At 33.1% G+C, this 23558-nt stretch overlaps 1 protein-coding gene across 3 annotated transcripts; it reads left to right on the plus strand.

The window, feature by feature from the left end:
* The first annotated feature begins 393 nt into the window (after positions 1 to 393).
* Atg17 (autophagy-related 17) lies at positions 394 to 23558 on the plus strand. 3 transcript variants are annotated; one of them, XM_089706819.1, is made up of 23 exons: positions 395 to 615; positions 1156 to 1299; positions 1379 to 1569; positions 2626 to 2867; positions 3008 to 3135; positions 3435 to 3649; positions 4911 to 5116; positions 6126 to 6308; positions 6383 to 6555; positions 6761 to 6947; positions 9016 to 9299; positions 9390 to 9446; positions 9734 to 9932; positions 10511 to 11043; positions 11161 to 11410; positions 11729 to 11899; positions 12159 to 12277; positions 15982 to 16141; positions 16570 to 16707; positions 16919 to 17030; positions 18276 to 18353; positions 18742 to 18961; positions 19507 to 23557. In XM_089706819.1, exons 2-23 carry the CDS (start codon positions 1232 to 1234, stop codon positions 19637 to 19639), a joined length of 4047 nt encoding a protein of 1348 aa, XP_089562945.1. In that variant the 5' UTR covers positions 395 to 615; positions 1156 to 1231; the 3' UTR covers positions 19640 to 23557. The 3 variants fall into 3 exon arrangements, with proteins under 3 accessions (XP_089562953.1, XP_089562945.1, XP_089562961.1); XM_089706835.1 differs by having other exon boundaries at positions 9734 to 9845; positions 19507 to 23555; XM_089706827.1 differs by lacking the exon at positions 18276 to 18353 and having other exon boundaries at positions 394 to 615; positions 19507 to 23558.

Here is a 23558-nt window from a genome sequence, read left to right on the forward strand (position 1 = left end):
TCAAAAGTTGTTGTAAGTGATGAGAAACCGTGAGAAACGTATTATTAATTGAGAATACCCTGAAAATTCCGCTTCATTGTTTGTGTAATATTCATTAATAATCAATTATTTGTCTTAAGTAGCTTTACTCTTTTGACTTTTCGTTTTCATTTTAATTTTTATACTGTTGGTATGATTTATGTACTTAAATATATTTTTTTTCAAAGTTATGTAAGAAACAAATTTCGTATAGCCATAATTAATTCGTAGGTATATTACATACCTACGAATTAATTATGGTACGTAATATTATTGAGAGTAAAATATGTGGAGTAAAGGAGTAAATATATAATTAATGTGCTCTATGCTCTTGATTTTTGCTATTTGATATGGCAATAATACATAGCTGTCAGCTGAGTTTAGTTTACGTCTGTCGTCTAGAATAATGCAATGGTGGTGTTATGAATAAAGGGATATGGAAATTGTACTTGTAAATTGAACAAGCAAATTTTTCAAGAGTTCTTGCCTCTTGTGGAAACAATGGTGTTTCAAAATGAAAAAGTGTGTTTAGTGCAAAATAGATTAGTGCTGTAATGATTATCAAAATAGAATCAGATGGCTATCAAAAGTATTTGTGTAAGTGTCGAATCTTTGTTTTTAAAACGTTTTTACGTTCAATTTTTTTTAGTCAGTAATAGATTTGCTTCGTTATGTTTATAATTCGTAATTATATAGTTTGCCGTTGACTTAATTAATTTTTTATGCTCTGGTTTTGTAAAACATTAATTTTATTTGTTTATTTTGCAGATTTGAAATAATAATGATGTCTTTCTAGGACTTACACTCAGAAATGACTATATTATTGACCTTATATTTCAATATAGTACTTTTAAATAAATGTACATTTTGAAATGCAAGTCATTATATAATAGAAGAGTGATTTGTTTGTCATTTACTAATATTATTTAGTAGTTTATTAGAGTGATTAACTATCATATACCAACCTATTTTTAAATTATTTATCAAGAATGGATTAAACTTTTATACCTTTTTATTCAAATAGTTTTAAATAGTAGGTAATGAACATGAACAGTTTAATATATTGTATTTAAGACATTGATAACAGTAATTAATAAATATCTGCTATACTGGTGTTTCTTTTACATTTTCTTGCAGCCATGGAATGAGTGAAGAGACTCCACAGAAGAAGTAACTGTTTAATTTAAAGAGCTGTAACAATAAATATATCACCATGTTGTATGTATTCCACGTTGATGCTGGTTTAATGACCACATATGATATGAATCTCACACTGCAAAGGTATATTTCATACTCTTTAGTCTATGTACATTGAGTTAAAATTCAAATTAAGAACTTCTAATGTTATACTTTTTTTCAGTGTTGCTAGTTTAAAAGCAGCCATAGAAAGAAAGACAAAGATACCAGCACATTCGCTAGTGCTTCTTGTAAGTGGCGGTGAAGTATTGCAGTCTGACCATATGGTGTCATCATACAGCGCTGGGACTGATACCAATCCTATTTATATGTTTAGTAAACCTTCAGTAAAAGAAAGTCATATAAAGCAATCTAGTAAGTATTTCATTTTGTCATATAAATTTTTTCCTAATAAAAATAATACTCAATTATATATACTGACAAAGAAAACTATAAGAGTTTACAATTAAGTTTAACAAATGCTGGAAATTAATTATAAGAATATGCTAAATAGTAAATACATTAGTTTTAAAATAATCAAAGCATTACTAATTTTATTTGGTATATAAAAAACTTCTCTGTTTTATTTTTACTGTTTGATCTTTTCAAATGGTTCTTGTGATACAGGTGCTAAGAGTATGATTTCATTTCAATGACCTATTTTAGCTGCTTTATATTCAAGAATAATGAATTGATTAATCCATACTAATATTATAAATGCGAAAGTAACTCTGTCTGTCTGTCTGTTACTCAATCACGCCTTAACTACTGAACCAATTTGCATGAAATTTGGTATAGAGATATTTTGATATCCGAGAAAGGACACAGGCTACTTTTTATCCCGGGAAATAGGATAGGTTTTATCCTGGAAATCCCACGGGAACGGGAACTATGCGGGTTTTTCTTTGACTGCGCGGGCGAAGCTGCGGGTGGAAAGCTAGTATTTTATAAATTTTGAAACAGGAAGCCAAAAGTGCAAAACACTTTCCTTGATTTTTAATCATTGATTTAAATAAATTCTCAGTTTATAGTAGAGCATCTCAAACAAGTCAATGACTGACCATGACATAAATACATACTATATTTACCAAAATTGTGTCGGCACTTATCTAAATGTAATCACTGTATTAAGTTTAATGAGTAATCAAATTTAATTCTACTACTTTATAAATGCTGTGTTATCTTTATATTAAAAAGCATTAAGATGGATATAGTGTAATTATGGAATAGATTATTTTTGGTGTCTTTGTTGATATGGGCCACTATAATTTTTTTCCGTAATCAATTATTTTACCGTCTAGTAAACAATCAACCTTCTGTGTCCTGCTAGATGGAGACTTTTTTTTAATCACCACAGCGTAACAAAGCCACTTACTTTCAATTCTAGATGCACATGGTAACCAAGAATTTATATCTGATCCTTTTTTCTAGTGTGTGGAGATCTCAGTCCTATCGTAGAATTGAGTACAGGGGAGTTTCGTAGCGACTCAAGTGCCTTTGATGGAAAGTCAGTAGCTGAACTCAGGAAGTCGGTGGAGGTCTGTTGCTCTATGCAGCCGAATGTTAACACTGTTATGTCATGTGCGTCACTCGCTAAGCAGTTTAGTGACCTCGCTCATGAGGTATCGAGGAGTTGTGAACAGCTGGTACATGAACAGCATTTGCAGCATCAGGTGTGTGCCTATGAATAATTGACATTGTTTATTGAAATTGTTTTGATGAGCTCAAATACATATTTACTTTACTTTTTTTACTGGTTTAGTAGTATGTGTTAATCATAAATGTTTAAAATAATTTTATTTATCTAAATTAGGGCTGGGCAGCTGTTGTAGCGAATTTAGAAGATATATTCAACGAATTTTGCGAAAGGTCGCGAAGTTTCAAAGAGTCATTTAAAAAACATCGAATTAAAAAGGAGGAGTATCATGAAATGCTAAATACGTAAGTACAGTTTCTTTTATATAAAAAATTTCTCTTTTGCAAAAAATAGAGTTACCATTAACCTTTAATATTTTCAATTTATAAATGAGTAACTTAAAGGTTTTGGATTCGGAATGATTGACCCATTCTATTTGTTATATGATCTTCATTAATCTTCATTAAAATCAATGTTTTTATAATCTGTTCTCAAATTTGTAATAACCAATATCTTAAGGGGCAAGGTAGACTGTTGTTCTAAAGAAGCCTTAAAATAAAGTAATATAATAAAGTTCCTACAATAAAATAATGTCTTATTACAGTTTGAACGAAGTGCTTGAATCACTGGGCAAGATTCCAATATTATCGGCGCTGCAATTGCACGCTGAAGCACATCGTTTCTCTGCTTTCGATGTCTTTGAGGAGACCGATTTTGAAGGTCATCACTATGGCAGCCAACAAAGATCGGACACTAGTTCTGAGAATAGAACGGCACAGGATTTCGGTGTTGGAGTCTTTAAGCTTTCTGATGAGGATGGTAAGTTTGTATTATGTTACTATAATAAAATCAATGGTTGGTATTTAATAGTCGTGATTTTTTGTTTTGTTTCCAATATTTTATAGAACAGTAGTTGCTTTAATGATTAAGCAACAGTCAAAGCTTGAATTGTGGCTTTGGTAGTTTTTTCAGATCCAATTTTGTTTATGAGTTTTTTTACTATTTATGCTTTTTAGTACCTATGCACAAATTTTATCCATTAAAATTATATATACAGTAAATGAAATTATCTTTATCATAATAATATTATGTTGCATTAATATGAAGTTACATTTCATGGATAGAAGGAAAGCAATTAAAATGCTGACTCATTATATCTGATGTGTTGTTTATTGTTTTAAAACTGTTTATAACCTAGACTTGTTTAATAAAAACATGTTAATCAAAAATTGTCCATTTTGTATTGCTTGCTTACAAATAATTGATAATTTACTGTATTGCAATTAATTATAATTGCAATTCATGAATACATTTTGGAATAAAATCAATATATTTCTAGTCAATATCATTCTAGATTAGATAGATTAATGTATTATTGTTTCTTTTACTTTATTGTATAGCTCAAATTATTCCACTTGAATTCACACGAATACTAAATCTTCACGAATTTTATGTGCATCAACTTGATAAATAATTCCTTATTAGTTGTGTTCAATAAAATGTGGATTAGGATTATTAGCCACAGCAATGCGTAATAACAATGTATAAGTCATAATGAAGGAATTCTCATAATTACTGCGTATTATATTTAATTTATATCGTGGTTATAATATTGTTTATGTTTTTTAATCTAGTCTCAAAGCAACAAACTATAAAATACCTTTATTTGTAACTATTAAAATATTTTACGCTTTAATGTGTTTCTGTATGTATGCCTTATTTAGTAAGAATGTGAAGGTGCATTCCGAAGCGTAAGCTTTAGTTCATGATACATATATCTGATTTTTCTCAGCTGATATTTATATTGTTTTCCTTACATTTAATATTTGTGTTGCATTCTTATGTTTTGTTTCTTGTTTGTTTTGATTCTTTATAGCATGGTCCTTTTTAAGAAAACGTACATCTTCTCTTCTTTTGAACAAACTTGGTATTTTTGACTGCTGTTACGACTTTTAGCTTATTACAATTTTCTCTATCTCTCCATTTTTACATATTAGACTATGTAACTCAGTATCGGCAAGTCTTTACCCAGTCTTTTTCCATAATTTCTTCAAATCTAAATAATAATATATTACCTCAGTGTTCGATCAAAAGAACGCATCAGGTAGCCACGATGAAGTTCCCGCAGAGAGTCATCAGATCGAAGAATCAGACGAAGGAGTCACTTTCAAAGCGCCCTCTGTTGAGAGTAAAGAGGAACCCACGTTGTTACATTGGATATTAGCACAAGGGAATAAGGCCTCGCTGCAGGATATACTGGATTACTGCCAGAAGGCTTTGGCTTTGGTAAGTATACTTGGAATAGCTGGTAGAGTAGTTTAAATGGAATTGTAGGAGCTGTATGTGTTAGGTAAAATTTAAAATTGAATTTTAAGGAATGAAGTATTTTGAAGTAGGGTGCAGTGGGTAAATTTATAGATTCTGAGATACTGCGGCTTAAACGTTTTCTTAATTAAACTAAATTTGGTAAAAGTAAAATCATATTAATTCAAAAATATGCTATTTAGTTTTTCTGAGTAGCAAGGAAATTGATATACCTACATAATAAAAATTTATGTTGTTGTACAATTATAGGCAGATACAATTAATGCAGAAGGAAGGACAATTTATCGTCAATTAATCGTTGACTAAAGTTCATTTCTATAAGCATGTTTTAGATAGGTATTGTTTAAGGTATAAATAATGTATGTACTGGACTACGACATAGAAAACTATTAAAAGTCGTATAACTAATGTTATCGCATAAGAAACCTATTATCAAATTGTGTTTTAAGGTTAACGCAATTTGCGAATATAAATAAAATCACGTGTTTCGAGCGTGGTACGCTCCATTCATAATGCAAATACATTAAATTTGTTTACAGTATACAGTAGACACATTGGATTTACGAGATATGGGTGTTTTGATTATGACAATGTTTACGCTTTTACATTCTTTATATTTTAACAGGTCTATAAATATTTTAATGGATGTTTTAAGATTTTTACATTATTATTTATTAACTATAAAATACACACAGTTATAATGCATATCTACTGTCGAAAATATTCCGCACTTTATAAGACATTCACATTTATTTATTGTAAACGGAGAAGTCAAAATATTGCTATGGATTCGTGAATTGACATTCTCATATTTCTCTTATCTTTTCTTGAATTTATTGATTTTACTCTTTGTAATCCAAATATTACTTAACTGAAAAAAAATCGCTCTTCTTTACAAAAAGCCAATACAAATAGTATGCATAAATTTTCTGTACCAAATAATTTTAACATGATTTTTCTATGTTGTCAGATCGATGCAGAACCACTGAAAGAGCGTGAAGCCCAATTATATCAAATCTTGGAATATGCCAATATGCACGGGTTAAAGCAAATAAAAGGCATCGAGGATCGCTTATACGGCCTCGATCAACTGTTGAACGATGTTAAAAAGCTTGAAAAGGACCAACGGGATCAAGCCACTTCTATCATACAAGTAAGAAAATATATGTTTAATGTTTATCTTCAAAATATTATATCTTATTGTAATATTTTTTATTATACTTTTAGTGTCGTGATCGCCTTAATTCCGCCTGTGATCCAACAGTCCTGCCAACATTAGTACAATCACATTGTTGCCAACTCGAAAAACTTTTAGTCGGTCATCAGAAAATTGTAGATATCATCCGGAGGATTGCCAAATCAAAGGATGAGTTGTCACAAGTTTTAAAGGCGCGATTAGAGTGAGTTTTTCTATTTTACTCCGTTTTTAATTTTATTGTAATAAAATTAATAAAAACAGTCACTTAATTTTCAGTTGAAATTTAAAAATGTGAATATCACTTAATGAAAAACTATCATTAAAAGTAAAGTGTCACTTTATTTACCTAATAATATTTACCCAGTCACGTATTATTTCCCATGTTTGAATGATTTCGTTCGTTCCAGGGCGGTACTGCGCATCGAGAACTCGATGTCGGTGCAGGACGCGCACGCGATGCTCTCGTTCCAGTGCCTCAACCGGCTGTCGCGGTACTTCAGCATCGTGTGGCAGCTGCACCGCGCGCCGCACGTGTTCGTGCGCGCCGTGCACGAGGTGGCGCGCCGCCGGACCTTCTCGCACGCGCACCTGCAGGTCACTGCTGGCTATAAAAAAAAAATCAATAAAAAAAAATCAATATTTTAGGACAATTTTCACACACGGCACGATCTGATCCCATACTAAGCTTTCGCTTGTGTTATGGAAACCAGATGGCCTATAAACATACATATATTATTGACGTGACAACGTCTTATAATTCGATAAAGCCGGCTGCACGCACGAAAAAACATAACTCATGCGGCGTTACCTCGCTCTGAGAACGCGGAACGAGTGACAAAGAAGCACAATCAGACGTTGTCACGTTCAACTATCGTCAGTAAACCGACTTTACAGACAACCATTTTTTTTATTTAGAAGCAGCAGCATGGTTCCTCTCACGGTGTGGGGAATGTTGTTCAGGACGATTCGTCCTCTTCAACAAGTATCTGGCGCCGCCCGTGAATATGAGCGGGTCATTGTGAGGACGAATCGCCCTGTTTAGTTAGTTGAGGCACAGTTTAGGAGACTGTGCCTGACTGTTTAAACCTCGTGGCTATAGCTCAAGCGTATCGTATATATAGTACCGTGTTCTGCCAATGAGTCGCTAAATACCTCACGAGTCATACCCCTGGGGCAGTACTGTATACTGCGAAGTCGCCGAAGACCTTACAAGTCATGAAAGGGGAAATGCAAAACAAAAACTACACCGCTGAAAATGCAAAAGATTACATCTTGAATCTAGGGAATGCAATCCCGATCCCGCGGGATCCCGATCTCGCGAGATCTCGTGTCTTTTTTCGGGATCAATCCCGACGCATCATATGACGAGATCCCGTTCGAGATTGACGGGATTGGGCGGCAGTGGTCAGCGACGCAACACACAACCACTCGGGGCGCAAGCTTTTCAATTTTTCCTAATTTTTCCTAATTCCCTTGAAATAAGCTTATTATATAGCGTTTTGATTACCTAATTTACCTACGTTAATTTCCTTACAACCTGATTATTATTTATTTGGTAAGATTAAAGAATAAAGGTTTTTATTTTCTTTCGAAGTAATATGTTATTTTAATTAACCTCACTAGGGGCCATCCATAAATTACGCCACACGTAAATAGGAGGGGAGGGTATCATCTTTATGTGACATAATGTGACAAGGGGCAGGGCTTTGTGACGTGACATAATAAAACGAAACGAAATTTTACGTGATCAAAAAACTTTGAACAGAAAATTTTTAATCTACCTACCTATATATATCTTATACTAGCGGTCCGCCCCGGCTTCGCCCGTGGTACATATTTACGTTTTCTCTACATAAAAACCATCCTCGTACTTCAAGGAATATAATAAAAAAAGAATTATCGAAATCGGTTCAGCCGTTCTCGAGTTATGCGCTTACCAACACATTTTGCGATTCATTTTTATATATAAGATATAAAAATGAATCGCAAAATGTGTTGGTAAGCGCATAACTCGAGAACGGCTGACCGATTACGATAATTCTTTTTTTATTATATTCCTTGAAGTACGAGGATGGTTTTTATGTAGAGAAAACGTAAATATATACCACGGGCGAAGCCGGGGCGGACCGCTAGTTTATTAATAATTTCGCACTCTCGCTATAAGATTATCTCTTACGCAACAACATTTAATTCCTAAAGTCATGTTGTAATGCAAGTGGGACACTAAAATTTACGATTATTTAAGATTATTTAATAAGTAAAAATAAGTGAACAATGAAAATAACTGTTTTCTTTTGATTATTTTTAGATACATGCATAAGTTTGAAAAATGTGTGACGTCACATTAGGGGGGACGGGGTACTAAAAATGTGACAACCTGTGGCAAGGAGGGGGTTGAAAAGATCTAAAATTCGCGTGACGTAATTTATGGATGGCCCCCTATCACAAACAAGCAGTTATTAGCTTTTTCAGTCATCTGAATTCAACATTTTTTTAAATTAGACGGGATCTCGAAAATTCCGGGATCCCGCGGGATTGATATTTCTAATCCCGCGGGATCCCGAATTTGCAATCTCGAGTCGGGATTGCATTCCCTACTTGAATCCTATTCGATTGTGTCTTTGTTGATACAAAAATATCTAATCTCAAACATTAATTTCAGTGGGCGACAGATCTAGCGGAGAAGTTGTTGAAAATACACGAAGAAGAAGTTAGTAGACGTCAAGATTTCAATACGCTTTTCGAAGGCCACTTCCTCAAGAGTTTGTTCCCCGGTATGACGGATTTGCCACCAACGTTTGCGACACAAGCGCCCCCTACATTTGACTCGAAATTGCCGAAACTAACGAGTGAAGATGTTGAATTCGTGGCAAACGCATTCCCAGAACTTGCGAAGGATGTTCCCAAATATGATATGGATGCCACGGTGAAATTCTTTCAACAAAGGTCTGAGAGAATATTTTAACTTAAAATATAATATGTTCTTCATTATTTTGATAGATTATGTATAATATTACTATTTTGTGTTACTTTCAGGTTATCGACTTCTGAGCACGGAGATAGAGATGCGAACGTACAAGTGGATCTTGACAGGTAGGACATTCGTATACTAAAACAAAAAAAATTGTGGCAAAAAAAAAGGAATTTGAATGTAACCGGATTAAATTTAACTTAAAAATGTATCTCAAATAAAATAAAATATACATGTCTAATCGACAGCGACAAAAACGCGCTTTATCAAAATGTAATTGGATTTCGTCATATTTCTAGAAATTATTCCTTTAAAATACAACAATTACATTGAAATTAATAGTATTTTGTTATCAAATAAAATAAGTTAAATAAAAACCGTTTTCATTATAAATTTACCATCATCGCAGGGACTTCGAATCGGACGCCGATTTCGAGAAGCTGTCCGGTCAACCCGTCCCGCGCACGGACACGTCGACCACGTGCGTCCCGGACACGGCGAGCGCGGGCACAGTGACCGAGGTACTGGCTAGTGAGGGGTTCGTCAACTCTGAGTTTTACATCGACGAGTCGCTCGCCGCCAGCCTCGAGTGGGGCCGCGGACGACAGGTGCTCTAGTGTACACGGTTCCCGCTCAGATATTGTGAATTAGAGTTTATTTTTAATTTTTGTTTTGTTTTAAAGTTTTTTTTTTGAGTTTTGTGATTGTAGTGGGAATTATAAACTATTTTTACGAATTATGTGTGCATTGATCCGCCTCGAAGGACCATTTTACGTAGTTAAGAGATGGTGAATAAGTTAAAATATGTAAATGAATGCCGTTGTAGTCTTCTATATCGAATTATAGTTTAGTTCTGTGCCGTTTATTTTTATAATGTACTAAGTATTACTATGATCATCTTACAGACGTATTTCATTGTTTATTTATTTATTGTTATATGTTCCTTTAAACACGAAGTAATAATATCTGAGTGGATTTTTTAAATTACAAATTGTAGTTATTTTTATTTTTGTTGCTCCTGTCTTCGTCGGCCCCATGATATATAGAATAGTTTAATATAATATGATTTACTTAATTATATGCTTTATTTATTGTAGTTTAATTAGATTAAGTAGTGTGGATGCCATAAATTTATTTGATAAAAATTGACATTATTCCATGATGAAGATTAACTTTTAAATTTTAGGACAACATGGACACGCATAAAATAAACATCGAAAAATTACAAGATTTCTTAATAAAACTATGTACTTTGTGTAAAGTAAATATCGTTTTAATTAAAGAGGAGTTAACGAAACTAAAAAACGATATGGATGAACAGAATCGGTTCATGCAAGAAAAATGTTTAGAAATAACTGAAGCTTGGAGCCAGAGTAATGAAGAAACACAAATAAGATTTAGGGAAGAAAAACAGAGGTTAATGGTGGATCACGAATTAGAATTGAGCGATATGAAAGCGACGCTCAGTGAAAAAGATGAGCTGATTGAAACTTTAAAAAGGGAAAAGGAAGAGTTGAAAAATCAACACCAAAAGGACATAGAAAGGTTGGAAACTGAGCACAAGAGTACAAAGGATTTGCTGGAACAGACGCGTGAAGAAATTAAAGAGTTTGAAAAGAAATTTGAAGATGCTGAAGTCCAGAAGGCTAAAGAAATAAAGGAAGTACAGGAAAAAATGCATCTTGAATACAAAGCGGAAATAGAATCGATGCGGTCAAGGTAAGTTTCCCTTCATTTTGAATTATGAATTGCCATAAGTTATGAAGCTGGATATTTTAAAATTAAATAATCTTAAAATTCTTTCTTTTGTAAAGATAATTTTGTGTCCTCTTACAGGTTCCGACTTGTAGCCCTAACAAATAACATGGATAGATCGCCATCAGAGTCGAGTCTTGAGAAAATAGAGCGCACAGACGTTATAGAAATAAGTCATCACAACGCAATCGTGATGCAGACCAAGGAAAATGCTGAGGTGGAAAAGGATCAAGCGATCAAAGATACGGTTGAGAAGTGTAAGGTCGAGTGGGAACAGAAGTTGAACGCTGAGATTGCATTGCTCAAAGCGAAGTATGAAGCTGAGAAACAGGTATGTTATAGGTAAAATTGCGTCGAAAGAGTAGCTTAGTCAGGGTCAGATATTCAAATAACATCTGTACAAAATTTTGTTAAAAACATTTCTTTAGCTAAATAATAGACTTAACACAAAGTTTTTAGTATGTTTGCGTATACTTGATTCAAAATTAAGTGATGTTATTATTCATTATTATCATTCTATGTTCTATATTGGATTTTGAAACAACTCACCGTTAATATCGTATTGGCTAGCACATCTCAGAAACAGTCTTATTTTATCACTAAATTTCAATTCTACGATAAATTGTAATAGTCCGTTTTTTTATATAAGGTAACAATAAACGACGTGACCCGCCGCTTGCTAATAGAAAAAGATCGACAGCTAGAATTGCTTAGAGAACGCGAACAAGCGCTAACACGTGAATGCAGTAAATATCGAGATACCATACAACAGCTCACCGACCCGGAGACTAATGATTATGATAGCCTGCTCAAAACACAGGTTTGTGGGTTAAAATTATTAAGACATGTTTATTTACAATCATATTATAAAGAGAACAGGCATTTTACTGTTTTGTGTTGTCTGTTTTATAGAATTAAAAACTATTTACCTGTTTTCGAAATGCATTAAGTGAAAGCTAAACGTTATTTGGGTAATATCTAAGGCCATATTTTTTGTTTATTTGATGATGGACACATATTTTGAATGCATTTGGCATAGTTCTCTTTGATAAATTTTATTAATTAAAAAATGGTTACAGTTTGCGACCCTGGAAAACGAGAAAGCGCTCTTGCAACAACAAGTGGCAGATCTCAAGAAAGAGTTAGAAAAGAGATCAGACGAAGGGGAGAAAAGTAGAGAGGATGATAGCGATGGCAGGTGAGGTTCATGCAACCAATAGCCGCAAATATTGTAGATCGGTACATTTTTGTCCACTTTTTTGCACTTGGATTGGTTGTGTTACGGACATTGCGGTACAATTATCAACTAGACTGACAATAACGTTTAGAAATTGTCCTAAGAGAAAGTCTGCCCAAACTTATATTAGGCAGAGTTTTCTAATGAACGAAGCAATAGACTTTGACCATTACGACAACGAAATAAGGCGCTAATTTCAATGAGATTGTGAGTCTAGTTGTTTATAGTACCTACTTAAATGGTTAGGGGATTGTTATTTACTTAGTTTGTAATCTTTATTTTATGTTTATGGTTCGTTTTTGTATGTTGTGCACCTGATTTTTTTTAATATGACCATTTAAATTCTTTTTCATACCATTTTAACTTTGACACTGCGTGCATTCGTGATTAGGTTTAATTTTTTTAACAATTATACATTTTTGTTAATCCTTTACAACTGACGTCCATGCTCAAAAACAATACTAAGTATTGTTTATGTAATATTTTTTTTTATATTTAACATATCGATATTAAACAATCACAAAAAAAGACTGATCACAAAACCTTAGCATATAAATAATAATTTTCAAAGTTTTTGCATTTATTTGCATTTTATTTGTACTTTTAGTATGTATCATGTAAAATTGTTTGTTTGTTTTTCGAATACCACAAAATGGATTCAGAATCAACAGTCCATTTTTATAGAATATTTTTAACCTTTTCCATGTTATAATATTCCATTGACTTTGTAGTGAAGGTATTTAATAGTATATTTTTTCTATTTGTTATATTTTTTTTGTAAACATACATTTAACACGTTGCTTATTGTATAATGTGTCACGCTTGCTTACAATTCAATGTGCAATTTAGTACCTTTTTTTTATTAAGCTATAGCAATCCTCACATTACATACAATACAGAATTATCACAGATAACAAACAGCCATTATTTAAAAATAATTGTGCAATATAATTTATTGATGATTGTATGAACACTTAACTAATATGATTGTAATTTGAATTAAAGTTATATTCATGATAAACATTTGCTTTACGATGTTAATTTATTTTTCTCAACCAAGGAACGCAACATACATCATTTAAACAAAGTTTCCAACAATATCGTGTTCATCAATTGTTGCTCAATATGTTTAGCATGAATACATGGCTTTAGAGCACTATTGTATTGAAGTGAAACTTCTTTTGGCGCGTTGAGAGTAAATGCAATACCGTCACCTTATGGAGTAAGCTGCGACGATTTTGGTATCTTAATCTAGCCAAAGAAGTTTCACTTCTGACACGTGTGCTCGGCACACACGCTCTATTTAAGCATATTTGTTTTTAAAAATGACTATGCCATAATATTATTTACTTACATGATGTCACATATTACATTTAACTCTAATCAATAATAGCTTGAATATCACGTATGACTCTACTCGTATATCCTTTTGACCTTGTTTTGACCCTTCATTCTTATGATGTTTTAACGAAAATATACAAAGAGAGGTAACAAAAGAGAAGAGTTTACAGTAGGTAATTAAAGATAAGTATGATACAAATATTTTTAAAATTATTTTAACGCGTTTAATTATGTGAGGTGATGTTTTTACATAGTGATGTAATCCTATTTTTTTTTGTGTTTTTTTTTATAGTTTTAAGTAGGTATATTTACATGTTTCTTTTGGAATTGAAAATGTTTATTTCACTTATTCAGCTGTCTTTATAATTAATCAATAACAAATTTTTGGATGTGTATATTTGAAATAAGTTATCATTTTTTTTGGAAAATAAAACACGAGTCTTCCAATGTTTTCTCTTTGTTTTTGTCCCATATCGTATCCTTAATATATTTTTTTACTATTTATTATTACTTTTTTTAAGTCTAACCTAATATCATATTAACCTTTTTCATTAATAGACCGGGAGATACTGACACAAAATTTCGAGTCATTTGTAACAGGATGGCGGTTCTACAGGGGTCTTAGTACGCAATGACAAAAAGAAAAACGATGGTGTGAACGCTGGTACCGGTGGCTTAGTCGCGTGGGCGTTAGTCGAACTCGTCGGAAAATAGCGAAAGTCAAACGATTTGTAACAGTATGGCACTTATTTTTCCTGTAAGTTTGAGGATCAACAAATATAAATACAAAATTTCAAAGATCTATGTGTTGGAAATCTTCACTTATATAAATTAATAATAAATTAAGTTTTCAAGTATGACAGCACTTTTTCCCCCTACTAGAAGTATGGCAAATATAATAATGGTCACATTTTATCAAATACTCTCCAAAAATCCAAATGCAATACTGGTACAAAAAGTTTGGCGAAATAAAAATTTTTTGCAGATTTTCGGCGGTATGGCGACCATTTGGAATCGTCCGAAAAGTATGGCATGGCGATTTTCGTAAATGGCTGCACGACGATAGTTACCTGTGCAAAAGTTAGCCTGGTACAAAAGGTTGAATAATTGTTTTATTTAAATCAACACATTCGCGTCGGTAAGGCGGGCTGGAAGTCACACCGGAAAAGTATGGCATGACACTACCGCCTACTTCTTTTTTATGGGCTATCGGTAAATTCTAAAATTTTTGTGTTACAAATCGTTTGACTTTCGCTATTTTTCCGACGAGTTCGACAAACGCCCACGCGACTAAGCCACCGGTACCAGCGTTCACACCATCGTTTTTCTTTTTGTCATTGCGTACTAAGACCCCTGTAGAACCGCCATCCTTGTTACAAATGACTCGAAATTTTGTGTCAGTATCTCCCGGTCTATAAGCCTTTCCACAATTATCTTATTTTCTTGAAATTTAAATGTTATGGTAATATTATACACATTTTAGTCTTCCATTACTTAAATTCATATTTATCCTGAATAAAGAATAAGTTATATTATTATAATATTTACACGATCAGTTCCATTCAAAAGGCAAAGTAAATATGTACATATTTAAAAGGTTTAAAATGTCTATTGTAAACCTTAGTTCTAAAATTAAAAATAAGTAACAATTTGACTAGGAAAGTGCAAACAAGAAAGGTACATAATTTCTCGACTAAATCATTACATATAGCGCTTAAAGCGACACAAAAAATGTAACGCAAACACATGTTCACAGCACCGCTGTAAACATAAGAATACTATTTGTTTCTGGCCCATTACTAGCTGCGTAAATAAGGCCATAGTACAAGGGTTATAGAGTTCAGTGATATGTATAGCATATGCATGAGACGTGAATATTATTGTCTCGTTAACAAAGAGTATTGTATTTTAAGCATGTGACGCATAGGTATAATTAATAATATAATAAAGTTAGATATACATATATTCAAAAGTTATAAAAGCTGCACATTATTATAATTGTATAAAATACAGAACCAGGATATAAATTAGATTTCTTTATGTCACCAGTGGGTTATAAAGTGGCTTATTAAGTGTTATACGTTAATATATCGCCGTCTTTCTTTGAACTTCAATATTTTTAAACAAAAAAGAGATTGAAAACAAAAAATAATAATTAACTGCGATCGATAAAACTCACTCTATATAACACTAAGACACAGATTATATTTTTTATAGTGATATATATATCACTATAAAAAATATAATCTGTGTCTTTCGCCTAATGCCGTCTCGTGCTCTTTTACCTATATAAAAAAATATTAAAACACATTTCTCTATTAAAGATCGTCATCGCCAAAAAAAGAGGAAGGCAAGCGGGCACGCACGCGCTGTCACACGCCCGTGGGGCTGTCCGCTGGTGCGCTCAGCCTCTCGTCTTGTTTGCCCGGACACACAGTCCTCTTGCTGTGGGACCCAGCTCATTTGAATTATACTGTGCTACAGGTGAGATTAGTCTACTTTTAGTTTAAGAACGCTAGTCTTAGGCCGGGAGATACTGACACAAAATTTTGGGTCATTTGTAACAGTATGGCGGTTATAGATATCGCGCGATATCTCCCGGCCTATCTGAAAGTTATGCTAGTCTAGTAATGGTGTACTGTCTAGTGTATATTGGGATTAAAAAAGAAAAAATCTTATATTGTAAGAAGTTCTAGATTGATCATATTTATTCGGATTGAAGACTATAATTATAATTTTATTCACTCACTTTATATTTCTGTAGATGCGTGTTAGGTCTGGAATAATTGCCGGTCTAATGCGCCTTCTTGTGTTTTATTTGATAATTTTTTGTCATTTTTAATAAGAATTGAATGGTTTTAATTGAATTGGGAACGTAATGTTTATTTAATGTATTCCGGTTTATATTTCAGGAAGCATCAATAATGTACTTCGTGCATAGCGACTGCCTCGCCGCATTAGACCTCAGTATACACGTCAAGAATGAGAGAGAGAGGCGGCTATATGCCATCGCCACCGTCGAATCTAAAGAGTTTTGTTATGCTAAAAAGGTAATAGTTGGCTTTACTTTTACTAAGTATTAATTTTGTACCAAGTTTGTATTATTTTCTGAAACAATCAGGTTCGATTTCTATTTAGTCACTACGTTGCTTTTAATTGAATTCAAAGAGTAGATTCCAAAATATTTTCAGAATTTCCATCGGATAATAAAAAAAAAAAAACATAATTTTATTTCTTAGAATTAAGCATTTTTTGTTATAGAGTGGCAATCGTTTTCAAATGCCACGTGGCTCGAAGTTCTACCGAGTGCGTGTGAAACCGCTCAAACCGCACCCGCCACACCCTTCTTGCTGTGACCATAGGCATAAACAAGGTAAGGTTTTACAAAAATTTACAAAAAATGTGATTTTTTTAAGTTACAAAAAATAAGGTTTTATTAAAATTTACAAAAAAATTATTTTTATATTTACTTACAAAAACTGAGAAGGTAAATTGTATTGTTTAGCATTTTATAAGCGGCGTCGTCTAACAGTAATTTTAGAAAACGGGCAAATTTCATTTATAGAAGAAGAAAACTGAAACATGACGCCCGCGCCGTCTGAAAAATGATAATTTATACAATTTGTCTTCATTTGCTATAAATAATCATTGGTTTTTATTTTCTTGTTATTATTTTTTTTTAGTAAAAAGCCTTTTTGCTTTGCTGTATTAATAGTTTTCGATTGCAATCTATACAGTTTTAAAGGAAAAGTAAATGGAAAAGTAAATTTGAGTTTTCTAGGCAAAATTCAATAATAATCTCTGTGCCGATTTTGGCTTCAGACAAATCAAATACGTTCTCAATTTAAATATAGCTGTTTTCCCTACTGCTGTGCAACCTTACATATCCGTCGTAAGACACGGCTAAACACTAGTCAGGACTTAGACCGCTACAGGTCGCGTCATGTAAAAAGAACGCTGACGGTTAAGCTGCGCATTAGCGATTTATCGGTCTATTTGGTGTTATGACGTGGTATAAGAATAACAATAAATCGCGAGCCTAGTTCAAAAATAAAATAATCGGCACATAACTTTCGTGCAAAACTCGATCCATGCGTAAACACACCCCCATAACTTTCATCCAGCGTTCTTTTTACGTGACGTACTATACGTAGTATGTGCATGCGAGCTGATCCGAGTCCAGACGTGTGTAACATGTAATGTCATATTATTTTGAGCAAACCGTGTGGACGGTACACGAAATCAAAGTGAACGAGTACTGTGCGCCTTTGTTTTCCCATGTTGGTTTCAAAATATGTTACGCGTATTGTAGTTAAGTATAATAGTATTTTTTCATTCTTTAATTGTAATCGATCTGAAAACTATTCTTTTTATGTATTTAAAAATATTTGTATGAACTCATAAGGGAAGGCACTGTTTTCTGAGACACAGGTAATAATAACCTAGTTCAGAAAACAGAGTAAAATTGTGAACCGAATATGTAAAATTTGCTAATAAATATTTTATTTTTTTTATCGTTCGTACTGTGCCATCCACATGTAAAATACATGTTATTACACGTACATTACACGTTTCACACGTTTAGACTCGGTTGTACAGTAACACGTGCACGTTACAGACGCGCTGAAGGGCAGCGTGCTCAACGCGCTCGAAGCGCGCCCGGTCAAGAAGTGGCTGACCTATATGCATGCAACAGGTTATTGCTTTATATGTTTTTTAGTTCTGTCCCCCCTTGCTTTGTGTTTTGATCGCTTGTTTTGTTGCGATTTTTTAGTTGTGCTTTGAAATTTTGGTAATTTTCGACAATGTTTTTGAATTAGATTAATAGAAATAAAAAAAAAAGTATTGGCACATTAAAAAATGTTATGTGTTCTGAAAGAACCTTCTATATTCCTGTAATGCGATGGTCAAATTTATTTTCTGGAGAATTAATTATCACATTATTGAATAACTCTCTAGATAAATGTTATAAATGTTATAGCCGTATAATGTGATATATTTTGTGTTAACATCCAAGAAACTTTAATTATTATTACAAAACTGGGCCTCAGTATTGAGTACTAACTCCTGTATACCGTGAACAGACACCCAAAAGTCAGGAGACACGAGCCAGTCGACTAGCTCCGCGACGGACGAAGCGAGTCGAGTGGGCGAAGTGGCTACAGCTACTCTCATTAACCTGGAGTCACCGGTTTCGTGTGAAATCACACCAGCACCACCACAGTCGGATTTAGATCAACTGGACTCGATCGAGTCGAGCGAGTGGCAGACCGCTAAGATGCAAGTGTCGACGGCTAGTGCTTTGTGAGTATGCGAGTCACTTGATTTGGTGTCTGTAAACGTAAACCAATAAAATGTGATACTATGTAGTCTAATCTGAGGCCTTTTCCTTAGATTATTCTATGGTACATTGCATGGTACAGAAACGTAGCTTTTACACTCATACATATTTCTAATAGTCTATCAAAAAACGTCAAAGAAAAGAAATTATATAAATATTATTTTCTGTGCCCTACTTCTCCTAAGTTCTCATAAAATTGTTATCGTACATAGATTTGATTGTTTATGCTTACCAACCACTCTTGATACACATAAAATCGTACTTTACGCACCTAAATATAATCGAAAATCGTTTCCTTAACACAACCAAAATCAATGCTACCATCTTGTGGTATAATGATATGTACACGTGAAGGTAGTTCTAAGATAATTAACAATAAACAGTTGTCTGCTTGACTTGGAGTTATTTATACGTGTTCCCTGTACATCACACATCTTAACGTACGTAACTAAACTAAATTCAAATAAAAAAATATATTATATTACTTACCGTCCTATTCTTATTTCAGAACGGACATGGAATGTAGCGTGGGCAGGTGTCCAGGGCTCGAGCCTCTCGAACTAACAGTCAGCTCAGTGTCCGTAGTAGCTCGAGGATCAGCTCCTCCCGGCTCCGAACTAGCCGAAGAGGCCACTCCTTGACGACCGAACACTTTGCACCTACGCACCACTACACAGAACTAGAACTACGCGTGTAAGGTGTAAAGGTGGATAATGAACTCTATTGCTATGTGCAGAAGGAAGACTTCGCTGTGCCGTATAATATAGATATGGGTATAGAATAACTAGAACGGCGGATTGGAACTATACGCGTGAATTGTTAACTCGGTGTAAAGTAGGTGGATTATGGACTCTATTTCTATGTGTAGAAAGACGAATTCGCTGTGCCGTATAATATTGATACAGTGCTTATGGGTATAGACTAACTAGAACGGATTGGAACTATACGCGTGAATTGTGAACGTTGTAAAGTAGGTGGATAATGGACTCTATTTCTAAAGGCAAAAGACCGAAATTACTATGACGTATACAGATGGAATCTACGCGTGAATTGTGACGAGGTGTACGTGATTTGGATAATGGACTCTATAACTATACGTAGAAGAACGAATTCGCTGTACCATATATGATACATACTATACACACAACATATATAATATGTATAAGGACGACTTTAAATAACAACTTTGAAGTAGGTATTAAGTTTTTGGCAGTATTTGGATATAATATGTCGTTGAAGAGGTGGGTGGAATACGAATTTGCGTAATTGCCATCTATTATCATGTGCGAATTTATTTAAATTACTCAAATGTACAATAAACTCGTTTAGTAGTATATTACGGCGTACTCTATAATTATAAAAGGTAATGAACAAGATGCCAAAAGGGGGAGGAGGGATGAGACGACAAATTTAATATTCCCTACAAGAAAAAATATTTTTTGAAATTATTTAATACCCACCTCAGTCACAAACCTTGATTCCGTGCCTGCAATCGATCGTAAACTGCGCAAATTGAAAAACATCGATTACCTATTGTCCTTTTGAAACGCAGTTTAATGTTATCGTGTGACAAAACTAGGTTTAGTTGTTCGGTTGTTGCCAAAGGGGAATGGAGATTGTGTTATACCTTGTTTTAAACAGGTTGGAAAATAACTAATTTTAAAATACATTGGTTCGGGATATACTGAAATTCAATTGACAAAAAAACAAACATATTGTAAAGTTACTTTACTCTGCATAAGATTGTTTTGATATATTGTGGCCACCTTTTGACTTCACTTTTCAGTACATATTATATTATACTAGTGTATTTTTGCTCACCAACTTCAAGTGTTGAACAACTGTGTTAAAGAACCATATAATCTAATGTATATCGCTGTAAGGATCAAAGTTATTCAAAAATGTCCTAATTACCAGCTCTTAAAGTATGAAAAAAAGGCAATAAAAATATTTTATATCCAGAAAGGATCGAATGTCTTGCATTTACATCAAACAAACATCGAGCTAGAGTAATAGCATTCTTTCGTGATCTTTTGTGTAAACGAAAACTCGTATTCAGTATTGTTCAGTATTAGGACATTGCATAGAATCTTTTCGGCCGCACTAAGAACAATGAAAGAATGCTCTACGCCTGTTTACACTATAGGAATTTGACATAGTGGGGTTAGAATGAGCATTCGCTTGTTTGATATAAATGCACTAATTTTATATAAAACGAATCTTAAACATATGTTATATTTTGTCTGACAAGTCTTTCGAGATCAAGATCTTATCTATAACTGTTTACCTTATTCATTTAATCCATAATATTAAAAATATATCCTAATTTATTTTATCTCTGCCATCATATTTTTATTTTCAATATTTTGGGCGATTCCTCTTCAATTGTAATGTTAATGAAAAAAATATTTTCTGAATTTTTATTATGGGAAGTTTTTACGTCAGTATAAAAACGTTTTCTATGTATATTTTGCATGTGAATTTGAATGATATTATTTGTTTAACCACGTTATTATAGCAGTTTTGTTTTAAATCATAAATAAAAAAAAACTGTTATAGAAATTGTCCTAAACAATTATTATTGTACAGATCATTTCTGTATCATGAATTAGGTACTTGTCCGCCATTATAAGGAATATTGAAATATATATCATTGGAAATATTCCACCTAGATAGTCTTCCATGATTAAAAACGAACATGGAACACTTTATTTAATTATTATATTTTGTAACAAGGAATTATTTTTATTTTACTTATATTAAAATTAAACTTTTCATTTTTTGTTTTATGAATTGTATAATTCAAGATGAAGGTAACTTGTAAAAATAAATAGGCAATGTTTAACCAAGTATTGTTTTGTCTCTTTCATTTAAGACTATTTGACGTAAGAGTGAAAGAGACAAAGCAATGTTTAGGTTGCACATTGAATAAATAAGATTAGAAGGAAGGGGCTTAATCATAGCCTTTTTGGGAGTTTGAAGGCGTTTGCTCGAATTTAAATTCGTGTTTTCTTCTATAGTACAAATTATAATTTTAGTCGCTTCCCAGCTTAACTAGCGTTGTTTTGCGTCACCATATTTTATGTTAATATTCGCGTTGTGTTATGTGTTCCTTTATAACTTTTAACGATGTCACTAATATTTTGTTCTAGAAATTCTTTTATCTAACCATTTAACAATAACTAATTACAAATATTTTTTGTATAAAGCACAAAATGTTATGAGTAACACGTAATTAATTTTATGAAAGTAAAAAAAAAATGTTATAGCTTCGTGTCTAAATACAGCTGTAGGTAGTTTCGCTTTTCATCTTCAATGTTTGTCCTAACTTTTAAGTCTATATTGATACCTAAGTCATAGTATTAATAGGACTTATGTCCGCTACTCTACACTTACTATAAGCGTTTAGGCTTCAGCAAACGGAAACGCTTACGTGAACGATCTCGCTTCAAATTTAACTCTAACTTCTAGATAGTTCTATCGTTCTAGCTGTAGTTTATTTGAAATAGTATCAAGTATTTACTCACTGGTAAATTCCAAGGAACTAGTTCCTATATGGTATTCTTCGATTACTTGACTGGGTACTATGCAATATGGAATATTATACGGTTTTATATAAATACGGTGTCATATAGGAACTAGTCCTTTTATCAAAGCACAGGTTTCTTGCGTCCGTAATTTTTCTTATAAAATATAGAATGATGCGCAAAACGTTACGTTGTAAAGAAGAGGGCATCGCTTCGAATTGAAATTTGTTTGTGGCCTTATTATGAGCCCTTTCTGGGCTTCGAGTGTCTCTAATCTGGTAATGTATAAGTTACTGCCATGGAAATGAGAAGGTTAGAGGCATCAGTCGGCTTTGTCGAATGCTGTGATAGTGCGTGCTGTGCTCTCCTCACCCCCGTTAACAGAAGGGCTAAATACGTCATCTCTATATAATAATTGATAGGGCCTATATTAATGAACGTTTATATCTAAGGAAGTGATTACATTAAATTGTTCAATTTTATGGCCCTATTTTGCAATATTAAAAAAGCCGTTACGTGATATCGCTTTGTGATTAAATAATGTTTATCTATTTGTCTATTGTTAGCTGTAAGGTTTTTAATAATACACACAATTTGCTATAGTTCACAATTGTCAATCGGATATGATTTATGTCTTTCTAATGAGCATATAAAGAGAATCTTGTATAAACAGGTATCGTTATTGTAAATACTTGTTTGTTGAGATGAAATGTTGAAACAAAATTGTTTTAATATTTCCATTGCGCGCTTCACCGTGTAGCGGCTTCGAGCTATGCGCATGCAGATGGCGCAGTGGACACAGAGCAGGCGGTCGATCTCTCTGTCGAAATATTAACTCATTTTTGGTATATTGTTATCGATATTGTTTAAAGTTATAGTCGTATGGACAACTTAAGGTACATATTATATTTTGCGATTACGAATGCATAATAAATTTTATCGTGTAGGTAATCGCTTCGTGGACTATTTTGTAGTGACCAATTTTATCTTTAGAAAATAAAAGAAATGTAAAATTGACAATTTTAATGTAATT

The sequence above is a fragment of the Colias philodice genome, chromosome 2, assembly GCF_061535455.1.
Source record: "Colias philodice isolate Cphi_HAF_F1 chromosome 2, ilColPhil1 Martin Lab GWU primary, whole genome shotgun sequence".
In the NCBI taxonomy this organism is placed as follows: domain Eukaryota; kingdom Metazoa; phylum Arthropoda; class Insecta; order Lepidoptera; family Pieridae; genus Colias; species Colias philodice.